Here is a 20,452-nt window from a genome sequence, read left to right on the forward strand (position 1 = left end):
TATTGGACAATGTGGCCGGTGAGGGCACTCGAGAGCCAGATGGCCTGAGCCCGAACAGGTTGTGCATTAGAGGGCTTGTCGGAACCGGTTGTCCTCCAGAGGAAGAGTGCTTTGCAAAGAGCCCATGGAGAAAGTCGTGGTATGTTGTGTCCGATCGATGGCAAAGACGCGTGTGATGACTTGCTTGATTGTCTGGTTCGAGAAATTGGTAAGTGCGAGAGTCGTCCGTAGAGGCTCCTGTAGGCTGGAAAGGAAGGTATCCAGAATGTGATGAGCGGAGACATCATCGGCCAGTTGTCGGTAGAGATCCTGAAACCGGATCGTGAACTGGGCGACCATCTCGCGAGGTTCTTGGCTCATGGAAAAGAACTGTTGGAGCAGTTCACACTTCGGAACTTCGCGGTGAAATAATTCTAGAAACTTTGTTTGGACGTTGTCGGGGTTGCTACGCCCTTGCGTGTAGAAAGGAGGAGGGACCACGGGGGTCTCGAACCGAAGAGCAAGAGAAAGAGGGGTAAGAGAGAGAGAGACCCGATTACACAGAACCGAAGATCCGATTGCGCAGAACCGACGGTTGCACAGGGACACGGCCCAACAAACAGAGATCACAAATACACGCCGACGCAGATGGACGCAACAACGAGAGATATGTACTTATGAATGCAAGAAAATAACAGACTAAAGTGTTACAACCCACGGTGGGGCACAAAATAGATACTAACGAAAACGAACGGGGCAGCGAACAGATGCCGACCCCTGTATGTCGCGACGCACAGAAAGGGAAAACAGGTCGGAGGTGCTGCAGGACGCACTCGGGGCGTTCCACGGAACAGCGCAAGCCTCCTCGAAACCTGCACAGGTACGCGATGGAGCAGAAGACAGAGAAGCCGGAGTGTGAGAGAAGCTCCGAAATCGGTTCGGCAGCACTTCGTCCTCTCCGCGGGAGATGCCACTTCTCTTCTTCCTCTTCCCTTTTTATAGCCCGTCAAGAGGCCGTTTGGCATTGACTGCATACCAACCGAATCTTCCCATCTAGGATCCTCGTATGTACCTACTTCGTCCTTAGGTACTTCTTGGCGCGCGCGTGTGTGTAGAGCCGTTTCCCACGCCTTGTTCCTCCGATTCCTCTTGTGGGCGGTTTTCTTCACGACATCCGCCCCCACCTAACCGCGCATCCACCGGCATGCGCCAAGTTAAGTTGGCACGGAGAAAACCGGCCCGCCTTTAATCTTCGCCTGCCGGCCCTTCCTCGGCCTCGGATCGGTCGTCGCTGCTGTCCAGGAGAATCGGGTCGGGTTCGTCGTCGTGCCGCTTCTTGAAAGCTTTGATCCTCTTCCCGGCCACGGGTATCGCTATTCTCGTACCGTCGAGTTCCGCCAGATGATACGTCCCGTTGTCGTTGGCGCTCTGTACCGTGTACGGCCCGAACCATCTCCGTGCGAACTTCCGCGTTGCTCGGTGCTGGTTGTCGAGGCTGCTGTCGTAGACGAGCACCCAGTCACCTTCGTCGATTTTCTTCGGTCGTAGCCGGTGCGTTCGGTCGAACCGGGCTTTGTTCTTTGTCCTCGCCACCCGGAGCTTCTCCGTAGCCAGTGCCACGTCCTCCGGTCTCCGCTCGAGCTGTCGTATGCGTGCGGCCAACAACTCCTCCCGGCTCATCTCGTCCCTCCAGTCGACCGTTGCCCACGAGGAGATCGTCCGTTCAATCGGCATGATCGGCTTCTGGCCGAACACGAGCTCCGTCGGCATGTACCCGGTTACCGAACTGTGCGTGGTCCGGTCTGCCCACAAAACATAAGGTAGAAGGCGCGGCCAGTTGCCGACCTGGCCTCCGCATGCCCGAACCAGCGCCTTAACGATCGGTCCGTGTCCGCGCTCCACCTTTCCATTCGCCTCCGGGTTATACGCAGTGGTGAGCGAGAGTTTGACTCCCAGCCGATCGAACAGCTCCGCGGCTTCCTCGGCGTCCAACTCCCCTCGGTCAGCCACGATCTTCCCGACGCACCCGTACCGGCATATCACGTCCTCGATTAGGAACCGACATACGGCCGCGGTCGTTTTGTTCGGAAGGGCCCGGCCTTCCACCTGGTTCGTCAGATCCTCCCGCGCTAGGACCAGGTACCGCATCTGTCCTACCCCCATTGGCATCGTCACCAGGTCTACCATCCATTTGAAGTGGATGGTCGGAGGGTACGTAGGGTGAAGCTCGTCCCGGTGTCGGACCACGGAGTGCATCTGACAGCTCTCGCAAGTTGTCACGAATCGATGCACGTCCCGGTACTGCCCCGGCCACCAATACTTCCCCTTCAGTTTCTCAAACGTAGCCCATGTTCCACGGTGTCCAGCCCAAGGGCTGTCGTGGTAGGCCGCCAGTAGCTCCTCCTGTTCTTCCTTCATCGCCACCACCCGGAGCGGGACGCCGTTCCTCTTCTTCGGGTGCTTCCACAAATGCCCATCTCGGAGGAAGAATCGATATGCTTTCTTCCGGATCCGGTTGGCCTCGTCCTTCGTCCATGACGCATCGGGCGTCATTGTCTTCAAAAACCCGCCGATCTGCAGCCACTCCCCGTCGTACTTGCTCGCGTCAAACTCGTTAAGCGCCGGAGTGCTCATCCCGTCGGTCGTTACGTATGCCGCCTCGAAGAAATCTACGCCGACTTCTTCGTCTTCCGAAACCATGCCGCCCTCGTCGCCGAACCTCGCCCTCGAAAGCATGTCGGCCATGGCGTTGTCTTTCCCGGAAATGTGTCGTATTTCCGGGTCCAGGGACTTGATGTACGCTATCCACCTGAGCATCGCCAGGTCCGGAGTCGCGCATCCGGAAACCATACCGAGAATCGGCAGGCAGTCCGTCTCGATGATCACTTCTGTCCCTATCAGGTAGTCTTTGTCAGCCTTAACCGCCGAAACAATACCCCAGAGTTCGCGTTTAACCTGGGCGTATCCTCGCTGCCGTTCACTGAGGACTTTCGCGCCGAATCGGATCGGAAACCGATTGCCGTCCTCGTCTTCCTGGTTCACGACCCATCCGATCCCGGTCGGACTGGTATCCACCGTTATGAATACCGGGGTACCCTTCCCGTAAACCGCCTTCCGGAGTGCCGGTGCCGCTGCAAGGGCCTCTTTCAGCTTCCGGACCGATTCCGCGTGCTCGTCTAGCCATTCGAACCTTCGCCCCTTTTTCAGCAACCCGTACAGTGGCTCCGCGACGTGTGCGTAATGCGGGATCCACATGTGGTAGAACGCGCATGCCCCCAGGAATCTCCGTACTTCCGTGACCGAGCTGCAGTCGGGCTTCATCGCGGAGATGGCTTCTACCTTTGCCGGAGACGGTTTCCGGCCATATGGTCCGCACAGGTGTCCGACCACCATGATTTCTGACTGCCCGAAGGCCGACTTCTCCCCGGAGAAGGTGAGTCTCGCATCCTCTAGCCTTTGCAGCACCTTCTCGCAGTCGTCGATGTGCGCCGCCACGAATCGCCGGCATCCGTCCGGCCCGATCGTCTCCTCCTTTTCTTCCACCGGGCATCCCTTGATCGGGATGTCGTCCAGAAACGGCATGGTGATGTCCGGGATACAGTCCCTCAGAACCTTGTTCATCGCATTCACCATGTGGGCCACCGAGTTGGTCCCTCCTTGCGGCAGTGTACACATCCGAACTAGGCCGAGGGGAGTTCGCATCGTCGTAATGTCTCTGCTCTCCACGGCTAGCTGGAACTGGTCGTACCCTGAGTATAGATCACCGACCGAGTAAATTGACCTTCCGGCGAAGGCCTCCGCAAACTCGTCTATGGTCGGTCCGATCCCTGCGTTCCGAATGGTCACTCGATTGACCGGCTGCAGGTCCTGGATGAAGCGCAACGAACCGTTTTTCTTCGGTACGGTAAACCATCGATTCGAATATGGGGCGCTCGACGGCTCGAGAATTCCCATATCAACTTTCTGCCTCAGCAGCTCCATCAACTTCGGGATGTGAGCTCTCGGAACCGGGATTGGCTTGAGATTCCATGGTACATGCGGTACCGTGAATATCACCATCGGCTCCACGATCGTCGGGTCAACGCACCCAATTTCCTTCGGCGAGAATGCGAAGGCTTTCCCGTGCCTTCCGAGCATTCTCCGAAACCGGTCTTCCTCCGCCGGCAGTAGGAACCCGCCCCCACCGATTTTGAGCTCTCGGAGCGTCTCGTCGGTGAAGGTGTGTCCTATGCAGGCCGGATCTCGTAGACTAGGGTCCGATGCAACCCCTTTGATTCTCGACGCGCTGTCCTCCGGTAAGGGTGCCGCGACTGGCCTTACCTTCCGGTCCACAGTCTTGTACTTGGTGCTTACGTGGGCCGTCCGAACTGACTCGAGCCCTCGACCGAAGTCCGCGATGACTCCGTACATTTCCCCGGAACACACCGGTACCGTCCGGTCTTCGTTAAGGCCTTCTTCGATTACCTTTCCCAGCATTCCCAAGGTGTCGTCGAATGAGACCGCCTCCACGGCTCCGTTGATTCCCTCGTCCGGGCCGAGAACTCCGCACGCTCGAAGTCTCCCCTCCGCCTTTGTCTTCTCTCGGCCTCCGATGCCGACTATCGTACACGCTCCGCTGTCGGAGAACCAAAATTCCCTACCTATGGTACAAGGTTTCTTCGGTTTTATCGTACAGGTGTGGGGTTTTCCCGGGGTGTCCGGACTGTCGCGGCCCCACGCCTTGGCAGCCCTCTCTAAAAATCCTCTCGGTTATCAGAACCGAGGGAGTCGCGGTTACGCTCGTGGTTCGGCCTAACCGTCAAAAACTGGACCGAATGGCGCCCGTCCTGGCTTTTGACCCGCGCATAGGCCGAACCGTTGTCCAGCACCTTGGTCTCCATTCGCGCCGCCGTGATGTACGGCTCTCCCAGTATGACCGGATGCGAAGACGTCTCCTGCACGAAGAAGTGCTGGTCAATCTCGACGTCGCCGATCTTGACTCGCACATTCGGACAGGCCCCGTGCAGTTCCTCGGTGGCGCGCGTTGCTGCCCTTATTTTCCACCCGTGCTTGGTGTTGATCGGCCATTTGCCCTTCTTATAGAAGTCCATGGACATCAAATTGATCTCCGATCCGTGGTCCACCAAAGCTATCACCGGTTCCTGGACATCGCCGATCTTCACCGGGGTTTCCGTGGTCGCTCGGGCCCAGTGTGGCCGCGAATAGTGGCTCTCCGCCCACTCGTCTTCCAGCGCCATGTCGTCCAGGTGCGTCGTCCGCACTTCCACCGGTCTTTCCGGTTCTGTCTCCGTCGACAGCCTCTTCCGTTTCACCAAGTCCACGATGGAGTCGTGGAACTCCTTCTTGGCGATTCCCAGCACCTCCCGTAGCGACAGCTCCACCTTGCTGTCGAGGATCCGTTCCTCCAGGACCTTCCGTAAGTCCGTGGTCCTTTCTATCTCCGTCCCCAGACGGTATCCGCCCTTCTGGGGTTTATCTTGCGTACCGGTCCCGCCGGCTTCGTCCCGTCGTGGCCCGGACCGGGTCTCGTATCGTTGTGAGGGCCCGGTCGTCCCGGGTTTCCCCACCCGCTTCTCTTCTACCAGAGCCTCGTAGTTCCGGCAAGCGGCTTCCACGAAGCCCGTCTTTTCCTCGACCGGGTCGCTCCACCCGGTCATCTCCCGTACCCGTCTCTCCGCACGGTCCGATTCCTCCTTTTTAAGCCCTGCACCGGCAAGGCCTTCCAGCATCGTCGGCCAGAATCCGGCTTTGCTTCCCTTTCGGGCCTCGCCGCCCCCGACTCGAATACCGGCCGACGCCGAGTAGTGGACGGTTTCCGCATGTCGGGCCGCCGCCTCTTCCATCAACCTCTTCATTCCGCCTCGCCCGTCGTTTCGGTTTAGGGCCCTTCTCGTGTCGTTGGCGTGAACCCGGCCTTCCCATAGGTACACCACCCGGTTCCTCAGCGCCTCTGCGAAGTCGCCGCAGTCCTTCCGAATGTGGCCGACTTCATCGCACCACATGCACCTGTTTCCTGCCGCCGGCCGTCGGTCGCGAGCCGGTTCGCCTCCTTCCCTTCGGGCCTGCGCGATTTGGAGGTCCTTTATCGCCTTCGTCAATTCCTCCAACGCAGCTCCTCCAGTCGAGCCTCTGATCCTGCCGGTCGGAGCTGAACCGGATTCCAGCCATTCCCGAGTCTCTTCCCTTCGCACCGGCTGCGCCGGCTCGAGTTTCCTCGCCGCGACTGAGCCCGACCCGGTTGCTCTGTCATCCTCCCATTCTCGCCGTTTGTCGAAACGGCCGCAGGCTCTCTTGACCGCCGCCCAGTCGGCTGTCAGCCCGTCTTCGGTTTCTAGCAGGGCGCCCACGTGACTCCGATCCCTCTCGTCAACCGATTTGACGAACAGCAGGACCCGGCTTGTATCCAGGACCATCCTGTCAAGCGCCGAAAGGCGCGCGAGGTTCTCCTCGAACTCCCGGAGGAGTGCCGACGCATTCCTCCCTTTCCCGGGGGACTCCACCCACTCCATGAAGCTTCGCTTCGAAAGCCGGAGCGCGTCGTCCAGTCCGTATTTTTCCAGGAGCCGACCTTCGAACTCCTCCCAGGTACGGCTCTCCGCTCGCACCTCGAGCACCTCCGCGTGGATGCTCGGCATCGCTACTCGGGGAAAACCGGCAAGACGCCTGTCTTCCGGAATGTCCCGCATTAACATTTCCGCACCGTAGGACGCCAGGTACTTCGTGGCATCTTTCCCGGTGAATCGACCGATCGTTCCGACGACCGCCTCAATAGCTCTATCGAGGGCGCCGGTGCCCTCGCGCGCGCTTACTATCCGATCCACGGCCGAAGCCATGGCCTCTGCAAGATCCGCCCCCTTCATCTTCTGCTCTTCTGCCGCCTCTTTCACGTCGGGTTCACCAAGATGTCGGGGTTGCTACGCCCTTGCGTGTAGAAAGGAGGAGGGACCACGGGGGTCTCGAACCGAAGAGCAAGAGAAAGAGGGGTAAGAGAGAGAGAGACCCGATTACACAGAACCGAAGATCCGATTGCGCAGAACCGACGGTTGCACAGGGACACGGCCCAACAAACAGAGATCACAAATACACGCCGACGCAGATGGACGCAACAACGAGAGATATGTACTTATGAATGCAAGAAAATAACAGACTAAAGTGTTACAACCCACGGTGGGGCACAAAATAGATACTAACGAAAACGAACGGGGCAGCGAACAGATGCCGACCCCTGTATGTCGCGACGCACAGAAAGGGAAAACAGGTCGGAGGTGCTGCAGGACGCACTCGGGGCGTTCCACGGAACAGCGCAAGCCTCCTCGAAACCTGCACAGGTACGCGATGGAGCAGAAGACAGAGAAGCCGGAGTGTGAGAGAAGCTCCGAAATCGGTTCGGCAGCACTTCGTCCTCTCCGCGGGAGATGCCACTTCTCTTCTTCCTCTTCCCTTTTTATAGCCCGTCAAGAGGCCGTTTGGCATTGACTGCATACCAACCGAATCTTCCCATCTAGGATCCTCGTATGTACCTACTTCGTCCTTAGGTACTTCTTGGCGCGCGCGTGTGTGTAGAGCCGTTTCCCACGCCTTGTTCCTCCGATTCCTCTTGTGGGCGGTTTTCTTCACGACAACGTGCTGAAACATTGTGACCTCCCCCACGTCGAAGCGGGAATACCATCGAGCAACCGGTCCATCGAGGGATAGAGCAAATTCTGCGATTTTGGAGGACTCGATTTTGGCAGCCGATAACCGTTGCGTCGAGTCGTTGGCCTGCCATGTGGACACGAAAGCACGGGTGTGTGATTCCGCGTTGGGACCATCTGTATATCGTGGGTAAGGGTAAGGCATGGTATCAAGATCTGGGTCTTCAAGTAAAGCCGAAAAAGGGTTAGGGTCAGGTTGGGTGACCTCTAGAGGGCTTGGCGGGCAGGTTGGTGCGGAATCAACTCGCGACTGGGTATCGGGTGGCGAGGATTGCAACCGGTGAGCCTCTGATAGTTCCTAGAATGATTGGTCAGTGAGCGCCGAGTCGGAAGTTCCTTCGACTAGCTCAGGGCGTCGGGCAGATGGCTGAGACCGCGTGATGCGATTGGGCGCCGTAATGGCGGCTGGGGTTTGCCTCCTACGTAGTTCATTGTGACCTTACAGTTGTAACCGGGTGTGCCAAATTGTGTTAGCCGTTTCTAGGGAAACACCTTCGATGAGACCACAGGCTATCGATATCAAGGGATCGTGTTACGTGGAAGCCTCTTCTACACTGAGAAGACGATATGAGAACGAGGAGCGTACACGGGCTACAACCCGTTAGGCATAGACGTAGCTCGGTTGCAAGTACCGGGGAGAATACACAGATGAAGGAACAGTAAGAGCGAGATTTATATTAAATGAAAAGCTCACAACGATTACAGTACACGACACTCAGCCGGAAACAGGTTGTGCAGAGCTCAGTGCTACGATAGTAATCTTACTAAATAATCTATATCCTCTCCCCTTTGAGGTATGCATATCTCAGGTTATATAGTTTTCCTCTTTAGACAGAGCCGAGCCATCGTCTGATTGTGAGGGCTAAAAACTCGACTATTTCTAGTTCTACCTATTTCCTCACCTACTATTCTACCTAACGACGAGTTTACATAATGTATTTATATTTTTGGCCTATGGACAACACTCTCTCTTACCTTTTCACCATACCTTCTCCCACTCACTCATGTGCACATCAAACCCTTATATACACACACATTGTACACAACCGTTAGCCCCCTTTTCCCCGATTTTCTCACGGTTGTCGTACATCTTCACGACAATGGTTTCCCCATTCCATGAAGAATATGATTTTGTAGTTAGGTGTAACATGTGTAGTATAATGTGTGAAGCGTGAGCCTCCACATTTGACCCATGTCATGATACGTTGGCGTTGCAAAAAGACCTCATTTACAAAGGAATCTAGTGATGCATCATGAAACAAGTGTGTTGCACCTCATCTACCAAAAAAAAAATCCATATCTTGCATCCATTGTCGGAACACAAAATTTTGCTTTTATGCGTCTTTTGAATCTTTTTGCTTGATTCCCATGCAATTCTAGGAATTCGATGTGAGGGACTTTTTTGAATCGAAAGTTTGAATTCAACAACCATTTCCATGGCCATGATCTCAATGGGAAGTGATCTCGTCTCAACGAGGAGGGTGTATGTCGTTTGTTTCTTAACTTGTAAAAACTTTGTAAGAAAATGTTTTTGGACATTTCCAAACTCTTTTCAAGTAGATTTAGGGATGCTACCGCCCCATACTTCCACCCCATAGATGTCGGGAACCCAACGTTCCTTATGCGCAACGCTCGGCCACAACCGAGATTCGTTTCATACACAAAAAACGGGAAATAGAACACGACACAAAGAGGAGAAAGATACACAGGAGGTTTACGTGGAAAACCCCAAACTAGGGGAAAAAACCACGGCAGCCCACGGGCTGCAAACTGTCACTATGTAAGAATGTACAAAACAGTGAGTTTACGGAGACAACGACCTTGTGCTCACAATCTTCGCCACAGGCGGCGGTTACAACAGAGGCAACGATCTCGTCTCTCTCTCTACCTCTGTACAGTTACGCACTCTCACTTCTTGCACCAACAAGAAAAATCACAACGTCCAACACTATCTAAAAGGTTTGCCCTAAGCCATATTTATACTAATATGACTTTTCGGCTATTTACAAATGTAGCCTCAATGGGCTCTTAGAAACATATTTACGAATATGTCTCTTCATCCGGTTCATACCGGGCCTGTACCATCCGGCTCTCCGTAGCCGAGTACTCCTCATTTGGTTCATACCGGGCCTGCACCATCCGGCTCTCCGTAGCCGAGTGCTCCTCATCCAGTCTTCACCGGGTCTGCGTCATCCGGCTCTCCGTAGCTGGGTGCTCCTCATCCGGTCTTCACCGGGTCTGTATCATCTGGCTCTCCATAGCCGGGTACTCCTCATCCGGTCTTCACCGGGTCTGTATCATCCGGCTCTCCGTAGCCGGGTACTCCTCATCCGGTCTCGGCCTCGGCCTATCGACCTCGGCCGAGTTTGTTTATAGGCACTGTTATTCTCGCTTCCCATCCGGAGGGACCTGTTTCCCAACAATAGAGAAGTATTGGTTCACCAATGTGTCAAAAAGGTATTTCGTGAGGACCCAACACTTAATATCTCCATGATTGCATGTGTTCTCAAATGCATAATATGATCGTTTTCCCCCCTCTAAGCGGTGTGTAACACATTCATTCCATCTATGATTTAAAGAAACTTCAAGGCCAAGATATTTGAAGCTTTACTCACATTCAAGTGGCTCGTTATTGTACATAATGCATGGTTTATCTATTTTTTGGCTCTTCACAAATGTAATCTTTGTTTTAGAGCTATTAACACTTAATTTAGTATGCATGCAAATTTTTTCTAATGCCTTCATAAGCTTTTGTGTATCTCCTAAAGTTTTTGCAAAAATCACTACACATCCACACATAGCAAAAACATAATGACAACATTCCCAATGGCAACTTCTTCAACATATTCTTCTTTTACAAACTTGGCAACCATTTCTTCCAATCCATCAATGCATAAACCAAATAGAGTTGGTGAAAGTGGGCATCCTTGCTTTACACCAATAGTGCTATTGAAAAAATACGAAAGTCTATCTCTCATATGCACGAGAGAGAGAAAGAAAAGAAAGAAAGATATATTAACGTCTTCTAAGGCCAAATTTGGCCCATGAGACAATTGGTTTACAACAAAAGAGTTTTTATCCAGTCATCATAACTAAAATAAAATTAAGTAAAAAATAGAACTTAAACTAAAAGAGTTCTAGTAGTGTACAATATGTAGTATACTCGAAAGTGACTATACACTAAGCCTAATTTTATTTCCACCCAAGCCTCTCGAAAAGAAGTGGGGGGTCAAAGGGTCTTGATGTGGGTTCCAGTGTAGAGAGTGCCCTAGCCATGGCTTCTAGGCGGTGTAGCTCACGTTCCCTTATTTTCAATATTGCTTCCACATCACGTCGAGTTGCTTTGAAACCCGGCACGTGAGGACGTCTGGTTCTTCTCTGGTTTTCTGCCTCATCAATGGAAAGGCCGAGTGGTGCAAGTGTGTCGGCATTCGTTGTCTCCTCAGGTTCCTGAAAAACTTCATTTGTTACATGTTCGTGATCATTAGCAACATTATTGTCAACATTTTGTAACTTATTCTCTCTGTATTGTTTTAGCTCTAGAATGTATTTACCTAATTTCTTTATATCTAGAGTATCTAATAGTTTGGGGAGGGTGGGAGACGGACCAAGTATGTCTTGGTATTTTGCCCTTATTTCGGCATAGATTATGCATGACACATTCATCAAGAATTGATTACGATGCAATTAAATCTAGAGAAAGCTTATGATCATGTTAATTGGTCCTTTGTTTCTTGGTTAATGCACACAATGGGCTTTGGACCACATATGTGTCACCTCATATTTTGTTACTCATCCCTTGTTAATGATGTTATTAAGGCTTACAACAAATGGTGGCATTATGGGTCTACACCTTCCATCAAGAGGACAATTGGTAGCACATGCTTTGGTTGATGACTCTTTCATGTTTCTACGAGCATGTATGTAACCCATTTGCATTAGCTTCTAAATTACATAATCATTAGAGGAACTCCAATCTCATATCATGTAATGAAAGAGATTTTGAATGTCTAGGATGCCAAGGATTCATTGTTAGGAAGGACTCTATTTTTAGGTACTTCTGGTATCCATTAGCAATTAATGTTATGAATAGTCAATTGATTGAATAACTGTCTAGTAATTTAAGGGGTAAATTAATGTATTGGAAGTCACAATCTTGGCCATTTCATGTACTATACTTGAAGGTTGTACAATGTATTATAGAACCCATGATACTACATTACTTGCCATTTTTGCCATGGACAAAGAAGGATTTGCATTCTGTTTTGCAAGTTGTTCAATATTTGTTGTGGAGGAAGAGGGATAAGATAGGAATCACATGTTTGCATGGAATCGTCAACAACCCCTAAATGCTTAGGGGGACATGGAATATTGAACTTATCTATGCATATGATGGGTCGTAGATTTTCATTATTGCAAGACTTGTGTTTAGAATCACAACCATAGATATCTATTGTTCAATATTTCACTGAAAAGAAGGGTTTAACACATGGGAGGACAACAATTTAGGCGTCATAGTGACAATTACTGAACATATGTATTTCACTTAGGATTCCCTATTCTTCATTTGTTTAACACTTGATTCTATCATGCAAGAAGTGCTCTCATTATTTGTATGGAAACCATCATCTAGAACAAAGCAGTGTAACTCTTAGCAAAGAGTTACTTATGTCTTCTTAGTTATTATGTTGGCTTGGAAAAGAGATTGCTCTTTCAATTTAATCAGTTGTTTCGTTCGAGGGTCATAGAGGTGGGAGGTATAGTTGAAGCTCGACCTCAAAGAATTTTGACAATACTAACCCAATTATGGGTTTATTTGGCAACAACTACAAAATATTGCATTGATGCAATGTCCTTTATTTCAACCATGGGTTGATTAATGTTTAGTGGTCAAACACCGTTTTTACAAGTGACTACTAATCTCTTGTATCATTGCTCTGTTTAGGCTCATTGATGCCTATCGTCGTAAAACGTAGTTGGCATTCAAATTTCCACTTGTAATGAAGGTCTTCATTTTGAGAGTTTTGATTGGGGTTTTGCCTTTGGGATTAGCTCTAAAGCGATGTGGACTAGAAATGAGCAATTGCTTCTTTTGCATTGTTCAAGTGGAAGATAGTACTCATCATTTCATACAATGTATGGTTGCTTTTCAAATATGGAGTTGCATTTCTCAAAATTGGCAAATTTCGTCACGATGTTACTTGACGCCAAGATAGTGGGTGTTTGCACAATTCACATAAGTCGACCCAAAATTAGAGATGAAGATCATTTTCCTATTTTTGAGGTATTGGGGATAATGTCATAATTGGGATTGTGCGCAATGCTTTTTGTATTTGATGGTAGGCATGGAGTACTAATACAACAATTTTCATTATTTGAGGAAGTGCAAATTCTTACCTTAGTGGAATATTTGTCTTCCCTATTGGCAATTCACCATGTTCCACTACCCATGTAGTTAGTGGGAGACTATACTCTATTATGACACCAATTGTAAGTAGTGTTTTTCACACACATTTATTAATATAATTGTGTGTTTTCACCAGAGATAGTGTGTGTGAGTGAGTGAGTGAGGGTTGAGTAAAGTTCACTTGTTAAGAAAAGAAAAGAAAGAGGAGCATCTCAACCTTTCCTTACACAATCCGTCATTGTGCCACTTCTTTTCATCCATGCTTTTAAACACTAGATAAGTCCATGAGGCATTCAAATGAGTGCTCAATTTTAAGGCAAAACAATAATGACCTTTTCTTCCTCACTCTTGTCTTTCTTCATTTTGTTATTCTTCACCTCTCTTTACAATGGTACTTAATAGCCCCATTTATAGGAGTTACATAGGTTTAAACTATCATACACAATATTGGTGCTACTTGTGAAATATTCACTCATAGTTTGTGTTTGTACCTTAAAAAGTTAAAATCTGTGTTAATTGCTTTTCTTAATATGTGTATTCCTGTTGTTAATAATAGCTTTCATATCCAAGTACTTGACTTATTAAGTTATTAGCTTATTCCTATTAAAAGACATTAAAAGACATAAGGGGGGGGACCCCATGGACCCAAATACTTATAGGACCATTATGATAGGTCATACCCTTGCTAAATTATATGGTGCAGTAATGGAGGCAGAGCTTAGCGAGTATATGGAGACCTTAAATCTTCGTGCACCTGAACAGGCCGGTTTTAGACGAGCCTTCTCCACTATTGACCATATCTTCACACTTAGATGCTTAATTGACCAGACTAAGGCTCGCAAGAAGAAACTATATTGTTGTTTTGTGGACTTCCGCAAAGCCTTTGACACGGTCCCTAGAGAGCGGTTGTTTGATAGGCTTAAGAGCTTGAGGATACCAGATGACATGGTTTGGGCCATCTACGCACTATATGAACAAGTGTCCGGGTGTGTTCGATGCCCAGGCGGCATATCCGATAGTTTCACTAGCACTATTGGTGTAAAACAAGGTTGCCCCTTATCTCCGACTCTTTTTGGGATCTACATTGATGAGATCACAGATTTTATTGCTCGTAAGGGAGGCAATGGAGTAGTCCTTGGAGATACGCAGGTGCGTATCTTGCTCTATGCAGATGACATAGTTTTGCTCTCTGAATCCGAACACGACCTACAAAGGCACCTTAATGCCTTAGATGACTTTTGCACACAACGAGGATTGGTAGTGAATCTAGGGAAAACTAAAGTCCTTATCTTCCACACGTCGGCCCAAGTTAGGGCTAAGTGTCACCTAACTATCTCCCATAGCCCAGTTGAGGTGGTTGGATCATATGTCTATCTCGGAGTCACTTTCAGTGCCCGCTCAGGTAAATTTTCGATGACACAAGCAGCGAAGGATAGACTTACAAGAGGACATGCATCCCTCTCACTCCTCGAGAGACAATGCCACCAAGCATACTTCCAAGAGCCACGAACTAAAGGGTGGCTCTTTGACTCATTAGTGACTCCCTCTCTCATGTATGCATCAGCGGTTTGGGCCCCAGGACTACCATCTTTCATGTGGACGCAATTAGAGAGACCATTGGTGATGATGTTATCACGCCAACTCCGAAGCAAATCGTCGGTCCCACATGACATTATTAGGGCTGAGTTCACTCTACCCCCTATGTTAGTAGAAGCACTTTTTCAACTGGTAGTCTTTATACACAGGATACATAACCAACCACTTGATAGAATATCACACCAAGCCTTTAAGGCTTCTCGAGCATTGTATGAGTCCGGCTATACTAGCTCATGGTATGGCATGATGGTGAGTTGGCTTCTTGCCAACGGTCTAGACATTACTAACCTCCCCCCCCTTAAGTACGACCACACGAATGATAACACTTTACTCTCTCATGAGGACCGTAATAAAGTAATACGCCAAGAAATATGGCAAATTTATACCCGGTATAAATGGATCACCCCACTAGAGCCACTCCCATCTAAAATGTCGTACTATAAAGAACACTTTATGCACTTCTCTGAGTTAGGTTTTATCACGCGCCCAAAATATCTAGATGTATTCTTACCACATGCACTAAGGGTTGCCATTGGTCAACTTAGAATATCATCTCACCAACTTGAGATTGAGAATGGACGTACTAATGGAGTCCCTAGGGAGGAAAGGATATGTAGGTTATGCCACATAGAGATAGAGGATGAGTACCATTTTACATGCAAATGCCCCACCTATGCCGAGATAAGGGCAAAATACCAAGACATACTTGGTTCCTCTCCCACCCTCCCTAAACTATTAGATACACTAGATATAAAGAAATTAGGTAGATACATCTTAGAATTGAAACACCACAGAGAGAACAAATTACAAAACGTTGATAATAATGTTGCTAATGTTTACCAACATATAACAAATGAAGTTTTTCAGGAACAGGGGGAGACAATGAATGTCGACACACCTGTACCACTCGGACTTCTCCTTGATGAAGCAGAAAATCAAAGAAGAACCAAACGCCCTCGGATGCCGGGTTTCAAAGCAACTCGACGAGATGTAGAAGCAATAACGAAAATAAGGGAACGTGAACTACACCGCCTAGAAGCCATGGCTAGGGCACTCTATGCATCGGGACCATGGGTCACACCCACACCAAAAACTTTTGACCTCCCACTTCTTTTTGAGAGACTTGGGTGGAAATGAGATTAGGCTTGGTGCAAAGTTTTATACACTACTAGAACTTTCTTAGCTTAAGCTATTTTCTTTTATTTTTAGTTTTGATGATTGGATAAACACTCATCTTTTGTTGTAACCTATTTGTCTCATGGGCCAAATTTGGCCTTAGAAGACGTTAATATATCTTTCTTTCTTTCTTTCTTTCTTTCTTTCTCTCTCAAACACCCACACCCACATGGTCTTCGTTTTTGTGAATTAAAAACATAGTATTCTTATCTCGAAAATATGAAAACTAGCTTGTTATTGTGTTGGAATAGGCTTAGCTACTGACTTGTCATAAATATTAGCTAATGTTACAGAGATCAATGTAGGATGCACTTTCATTATTATACATCTATGAATGCTAAGGTTTTGAGGTCGGTTCACTCATTATTGCTATATTCGGGCTACTTTTATCATTATTAGAACAACTAACTACTAATTTGTTTTCCAAGTTAGTAAGTGTGCCACCTTTATTTACCCCATTCTTACAAAATCTATTAACTACACTCAAATGATAGAAATTCATGCATAATTTCCTTTTCAATATGAGTAGTTGCAAATCAAGATTTGTTTCTGAATGGTTGGAGCATCATGTCAGAATTGTAGCAAATTTGAGGCTTTACAGTTCTCCATAAACTATACCCTAAAATCGTTCCTTTGTATGAAAATATCCCTCACAATTAGCACATATTGATTACTTTTGCTTTTGATTAATGGTGCAATGTTTTGTATTGTTAGGAGTGAGATGCACGAACCTACACTTGGTGAACTATGCAACAAAGAGAATATGTGCAAGATATTGGGTGCCTAATGAAGTGGGTGGAGGCTGCCAAGTATTGTCACCTGGCCAAGCATGGGATGTGTTTGCCACACCTAGTTGGCGTGCAGCAACACTTTGGGCAATCAAAGATGAATGTGGCCCATGCAACACTGGACCACCCACTGGGGTCAGTCAATTTGAGATCACCATTGGTGGTGGTTGGGGAAATGACTACTATGATTTATCAATACTTGCAGGGTTCAACCTTGGTATGAAGGTTACACCTACCAACTTTCGTTGTGCCTCACAATCTTGTCTTGTCCCATCCCCCTCTACTTGCCAAGGGTTTTTTCCTGGTGGGCCCGATCGTACCAATGCTTGTCCCTATGGATCCACTGACTACAACATTGCATTCTATAATTAACTAGTAGATCAATGAACTTATAAGTATATGATGCAAACTTCATACTTTTGTCTAACTTTATGCAATGAATAGTTATGCATCTTTGTTAATTACCAAAGTCAAGTTTATCTCATGTTTTTTTAACTTGAAAGTCTTTGAATTAATTCTTTCACAATTAGAATGATTTGAGCAAATGATCTTCTAAAGAATCTTTTTAGGTTAATCAAATCGAGCAATGGTTTCTAACATTATTAAAGATTATTACTTAAGTCAATAAATTCACATTATCAACTTAAGCATGACGTGAACTTCAAGTTGAAAAGAATTGATATGAAGTCAATCCACTTTATGGACTTACATCTACCTTTCAATTTGAGTAGACAAGAAGTGATATGGAGTAAGTTGATTTTATCAACTTAAGCATGATATGATCTTTGAGTAAAAAAGAAGTGAATCCCATTTGATAATCAACATTCAAGCAAAATACAAATGAATGCATACACTATTCATAATTTGTGAGTCTATGGAAACATCAAAACACAACTCATGTAATAAAATATAGGGTAACTTATTAAGAATCTCTTACTAATCAATAGACCAAATTGAAGTAAAAGAAATGTGAATATATTGGATAGAAGAACCCAACCCTCTCAACCAACCCCAAGCTACGTTCAAGACATGGCCAACCTACAATCGACATCCAATACTGATGGATATTAGGATGATTAATGCCTTGGAAGAGGTAACATGATAGTCATGACGAAAGCCTAGCTCGCACTATTGTGTGTCAAGACTTTAGCCTTTTGATATAATTTGTTTTAGGGAAAAGTACCAAGATACCCCTGGAAGTTTGTTTATTTACCAGAATGCCCCTGGAAGTTCCAAATTTACCAAACTACCCCTATGTCCAAAAAAATACACTTTATAAAGTAAGTACAAAGGACCCAAAGAATCTCTTAAGTAAAGAAATTTGTGTTTTAAGGGTATTCTGGTAAATAGGGCTTGTAGATTTGAGTGTATAATTACTTTATAAAGTGTATTTTTTTGGACATAGGGGTAGTTTGGTAAATTTGGAACGTCCAGGGGCATTCTGGTAAATAGACAAACTTCCAGGGGTATCCTGGTACTTTTCCCTTTGTTTTATGAGTAGCAATCGGCCTGGTTCGGTTCGGTTTCTTCGCCTTGAAACCAAATTGAACTGAACCAGACCATTTATATAAAACAAAAACCAAACCAAATCGTTTATGAAAAGGTAAACCAAACTATTTAAATCAAAACCGTTTAGGGAAAAGTTAAAACCAAACCGAGCCATTTAATAAAAACTTTAAACCTAACCACATTTAAGCCAAACTAATTTAAAAATTAAATAAATAAAAATACACTAAATTAAATAAACATTTATGTTTAATTAGTTAATTCAATAAATAAGCATTAACGAAGCCATTAGATTAAATAAACATTTAAGTTAAGTGAATTAAATCAATAAAAAACATGAATTAAACCATTAAATTACATAAACATTTATGGGATAAAAAAAGTTAGCCCAAAAACCTATAAACCAAACCACTTAAACCTATAAATAGATAAACCCCTATTTCAAAACCAAACCAAACCATTTAATTATTTTGGAACTTATAAACCTTTAAACCATGGCTTAATGGTTCGGTTCGGTTTGAGCCGAAACTAGGCCCATTGTTATTTATGAGGGTAGCTAGACCTCATATCCGATCATATTATTCCCTTTCTAACATCCATGAACATGCCCTTCACTTATGTTTCATAAATATTAATGACCTACCCTCATATATATTATACATAGTACATACATATAACAATGGGCACGGTTTCGGCTCAAACCGAACCAAATCGTTAAGCCATGGTTTAACGGTTTATTTGTTTCAAAAAAATGTAATGGTTTGGATTTTCGATAAATGGTTTGGTTTGGTTCTAAAACTCGGGTTTATAGGTTTGGTTTAAATGTTTATAGGTTTTTGGTTTTTTTTTTTTACCTTAATAGTTTATTAATTTGATGGTTTAATTAATGGTTTTTTATTGATAAAATTAATTTAACTTAAATATTTATTTAATTTAATGGTTCAATTAAAGTTTCTTTTATTGATTTAATAAATTTAACTTAAATGTTAATTTAATTTAATGTATGTTTGTTTATTTAGATGTTTAATTATTTTGATTTAAATGGTTAGGTTTAATTTTTTTATTAAATGGTTCGGTTTGGTTTCAACTTTTCCATAAACGGTTTGGTTTAAAAAATTTATTAAAAGGTTTGGCTTGGTTTCAACATTTCAACCAAAATCGAACTGTGCCCATTGCTACATACATAACACTTGTTCAACCTCGAAAGATATGAAAAGTGAATTATCATCAATATTATAATTGCTCAAATAACACATATAGATTTGAGAAAAAGAGGGATTACTTAATCATGTAACTACTCAAAGCACATATGTATATATTTTTTATGTTAAACTAAGAGCATTAGGGGAAACAACAAATACTAATGGGTGTTTGGGGAAAATAAAGAACAAGGCGTAGGTATTTCATAGTCTTTTCATAAGTATATGATTCAAACTTGGAACAAAACAAACTAAAGGTAATACAAGGTGTGTTCTTTGTAACAACAACGAAGGGGAGGATGAAAGAGAAAGAGAGAATAGGTTTTTGCTCAAAGACTCACACTTTGACTACCCTAGGTACAGGGTTTGTGGTACAATCGAGGGATGCAAAACAAGTTTGTATTTGTTGCAGTCTCGCACGGATAGACCACATATATTTCAGCTTGATACGAGAAGAGATGGGGGGATCCTTCGCTATGTTGGCAAGACTTACCTTATCTTATCACCAAGCAATGAGGCTAGACCTTAACCCACCCATTGGTAGCAAGGGGAATCTCTTGAATGTGAAAATCCCCGAAGATCATGAAGAGTGCAAAGGTGAAAGCAAGTCTATAGAGAATATGGTCAAAGTCCATTGTAGGGGAATCGACCAACAAGGATTTGGAGAAAAAATTGGCCCTCTCCTCCTCCTTTTTACAATAGGAAACCAAGAGGGCCCTTTAGTAGGTTAGAGCCATGGAAACAAAATTAAGGAAGGTCGTGGTGGTGACGCAACACCTTTTATAGGGAGACCCAGATTGCAATTGGTCTGGAGATAAGCTGGAGGAGGCAAGGGCGAAGGTGAGGGAACGAACATTTGGAGAAGAATCAAATGTTGTTTAGAAGGGTTGCGGCATGGTGGGCTAGAACAGACGACAAAGTCAATCAACATTTCTTCAAAAGCAAGCCTCCCAAGGGTGGTGGTGGGCTCATACAAGGGCTATGCAAACCGAACGACTCAATAAAGGGGGACAACGATGAGATTCTATAGATGGCAACTCAATACTATTGAAATCTACTCGCATTAGTGCATTTGATGTAGAACACGGAGCTGGCTAATAGGGTGAT

The 20,452-nt window shown here is 46.2% G+C and overlaps 1 protein-coding gene across 1 annotated transcript; it reads left to right on the forward strand.

Annotated features, from left to right (window-relative positions):
• The first annotated feature begins 13,386 nt into the window (after positions 1-13,386).
• Positions 13,387-17,124, forward strand: LOC147863941 (pathogenesis-related thaumatin-like protein 3.7). The gene is made up of 2 exons (XM_087319961.1): positions 13,387-13,471; positions 16,567-17,124. The coding sequence occupies exons 1-2, from the start codon at positions 13,408-13,410 to the stop codon at positions 17,010-17,012; spliced, it is 510 nt and encodes a 169-aa protein (XP_087176087.1). The 5' UTR covers positions 13,387-13,407; the 3' UTR covers positions 17,013-17,124.
• Positions 17,125-20,452: the final 3,328 nt, after the last annotated feature.

Source organism: Azolla caroliniana, unplaced genomic scaffold, assembly GCF_043228905.1.
Source record: "Azolla caroliniana isolate FFs.n. ecotype wild unplaced genomic scaffold, voAzoCaro1.0.p SCAF_5, whole genome shotgun sequence".
Taxonomy (NCBI): Eukaryota; Viridiplantae; Streptophyta; class Polypodiopsida; order Salviniales; family Salviniaceae; genus Azolla; species Azolla caroliniana.

Excerpts from the sequence above, each read along its gene's own strand:
- LOC147863941 (XM_087319961.1), top strand. The coding sequence starts at position 13,408 with ATGACCTTTTCTTCCTCACTCTTGTCTTTCTTCATTTTGTTATTCTTC. Across the intron at positions 13,472-16,566 it reads CTTCACCTCTCTTTACAATG|GAGTGAGATGCACGAACCTA; the intron begins GTACTTAATAGC and ends TTGTATTGTTAG.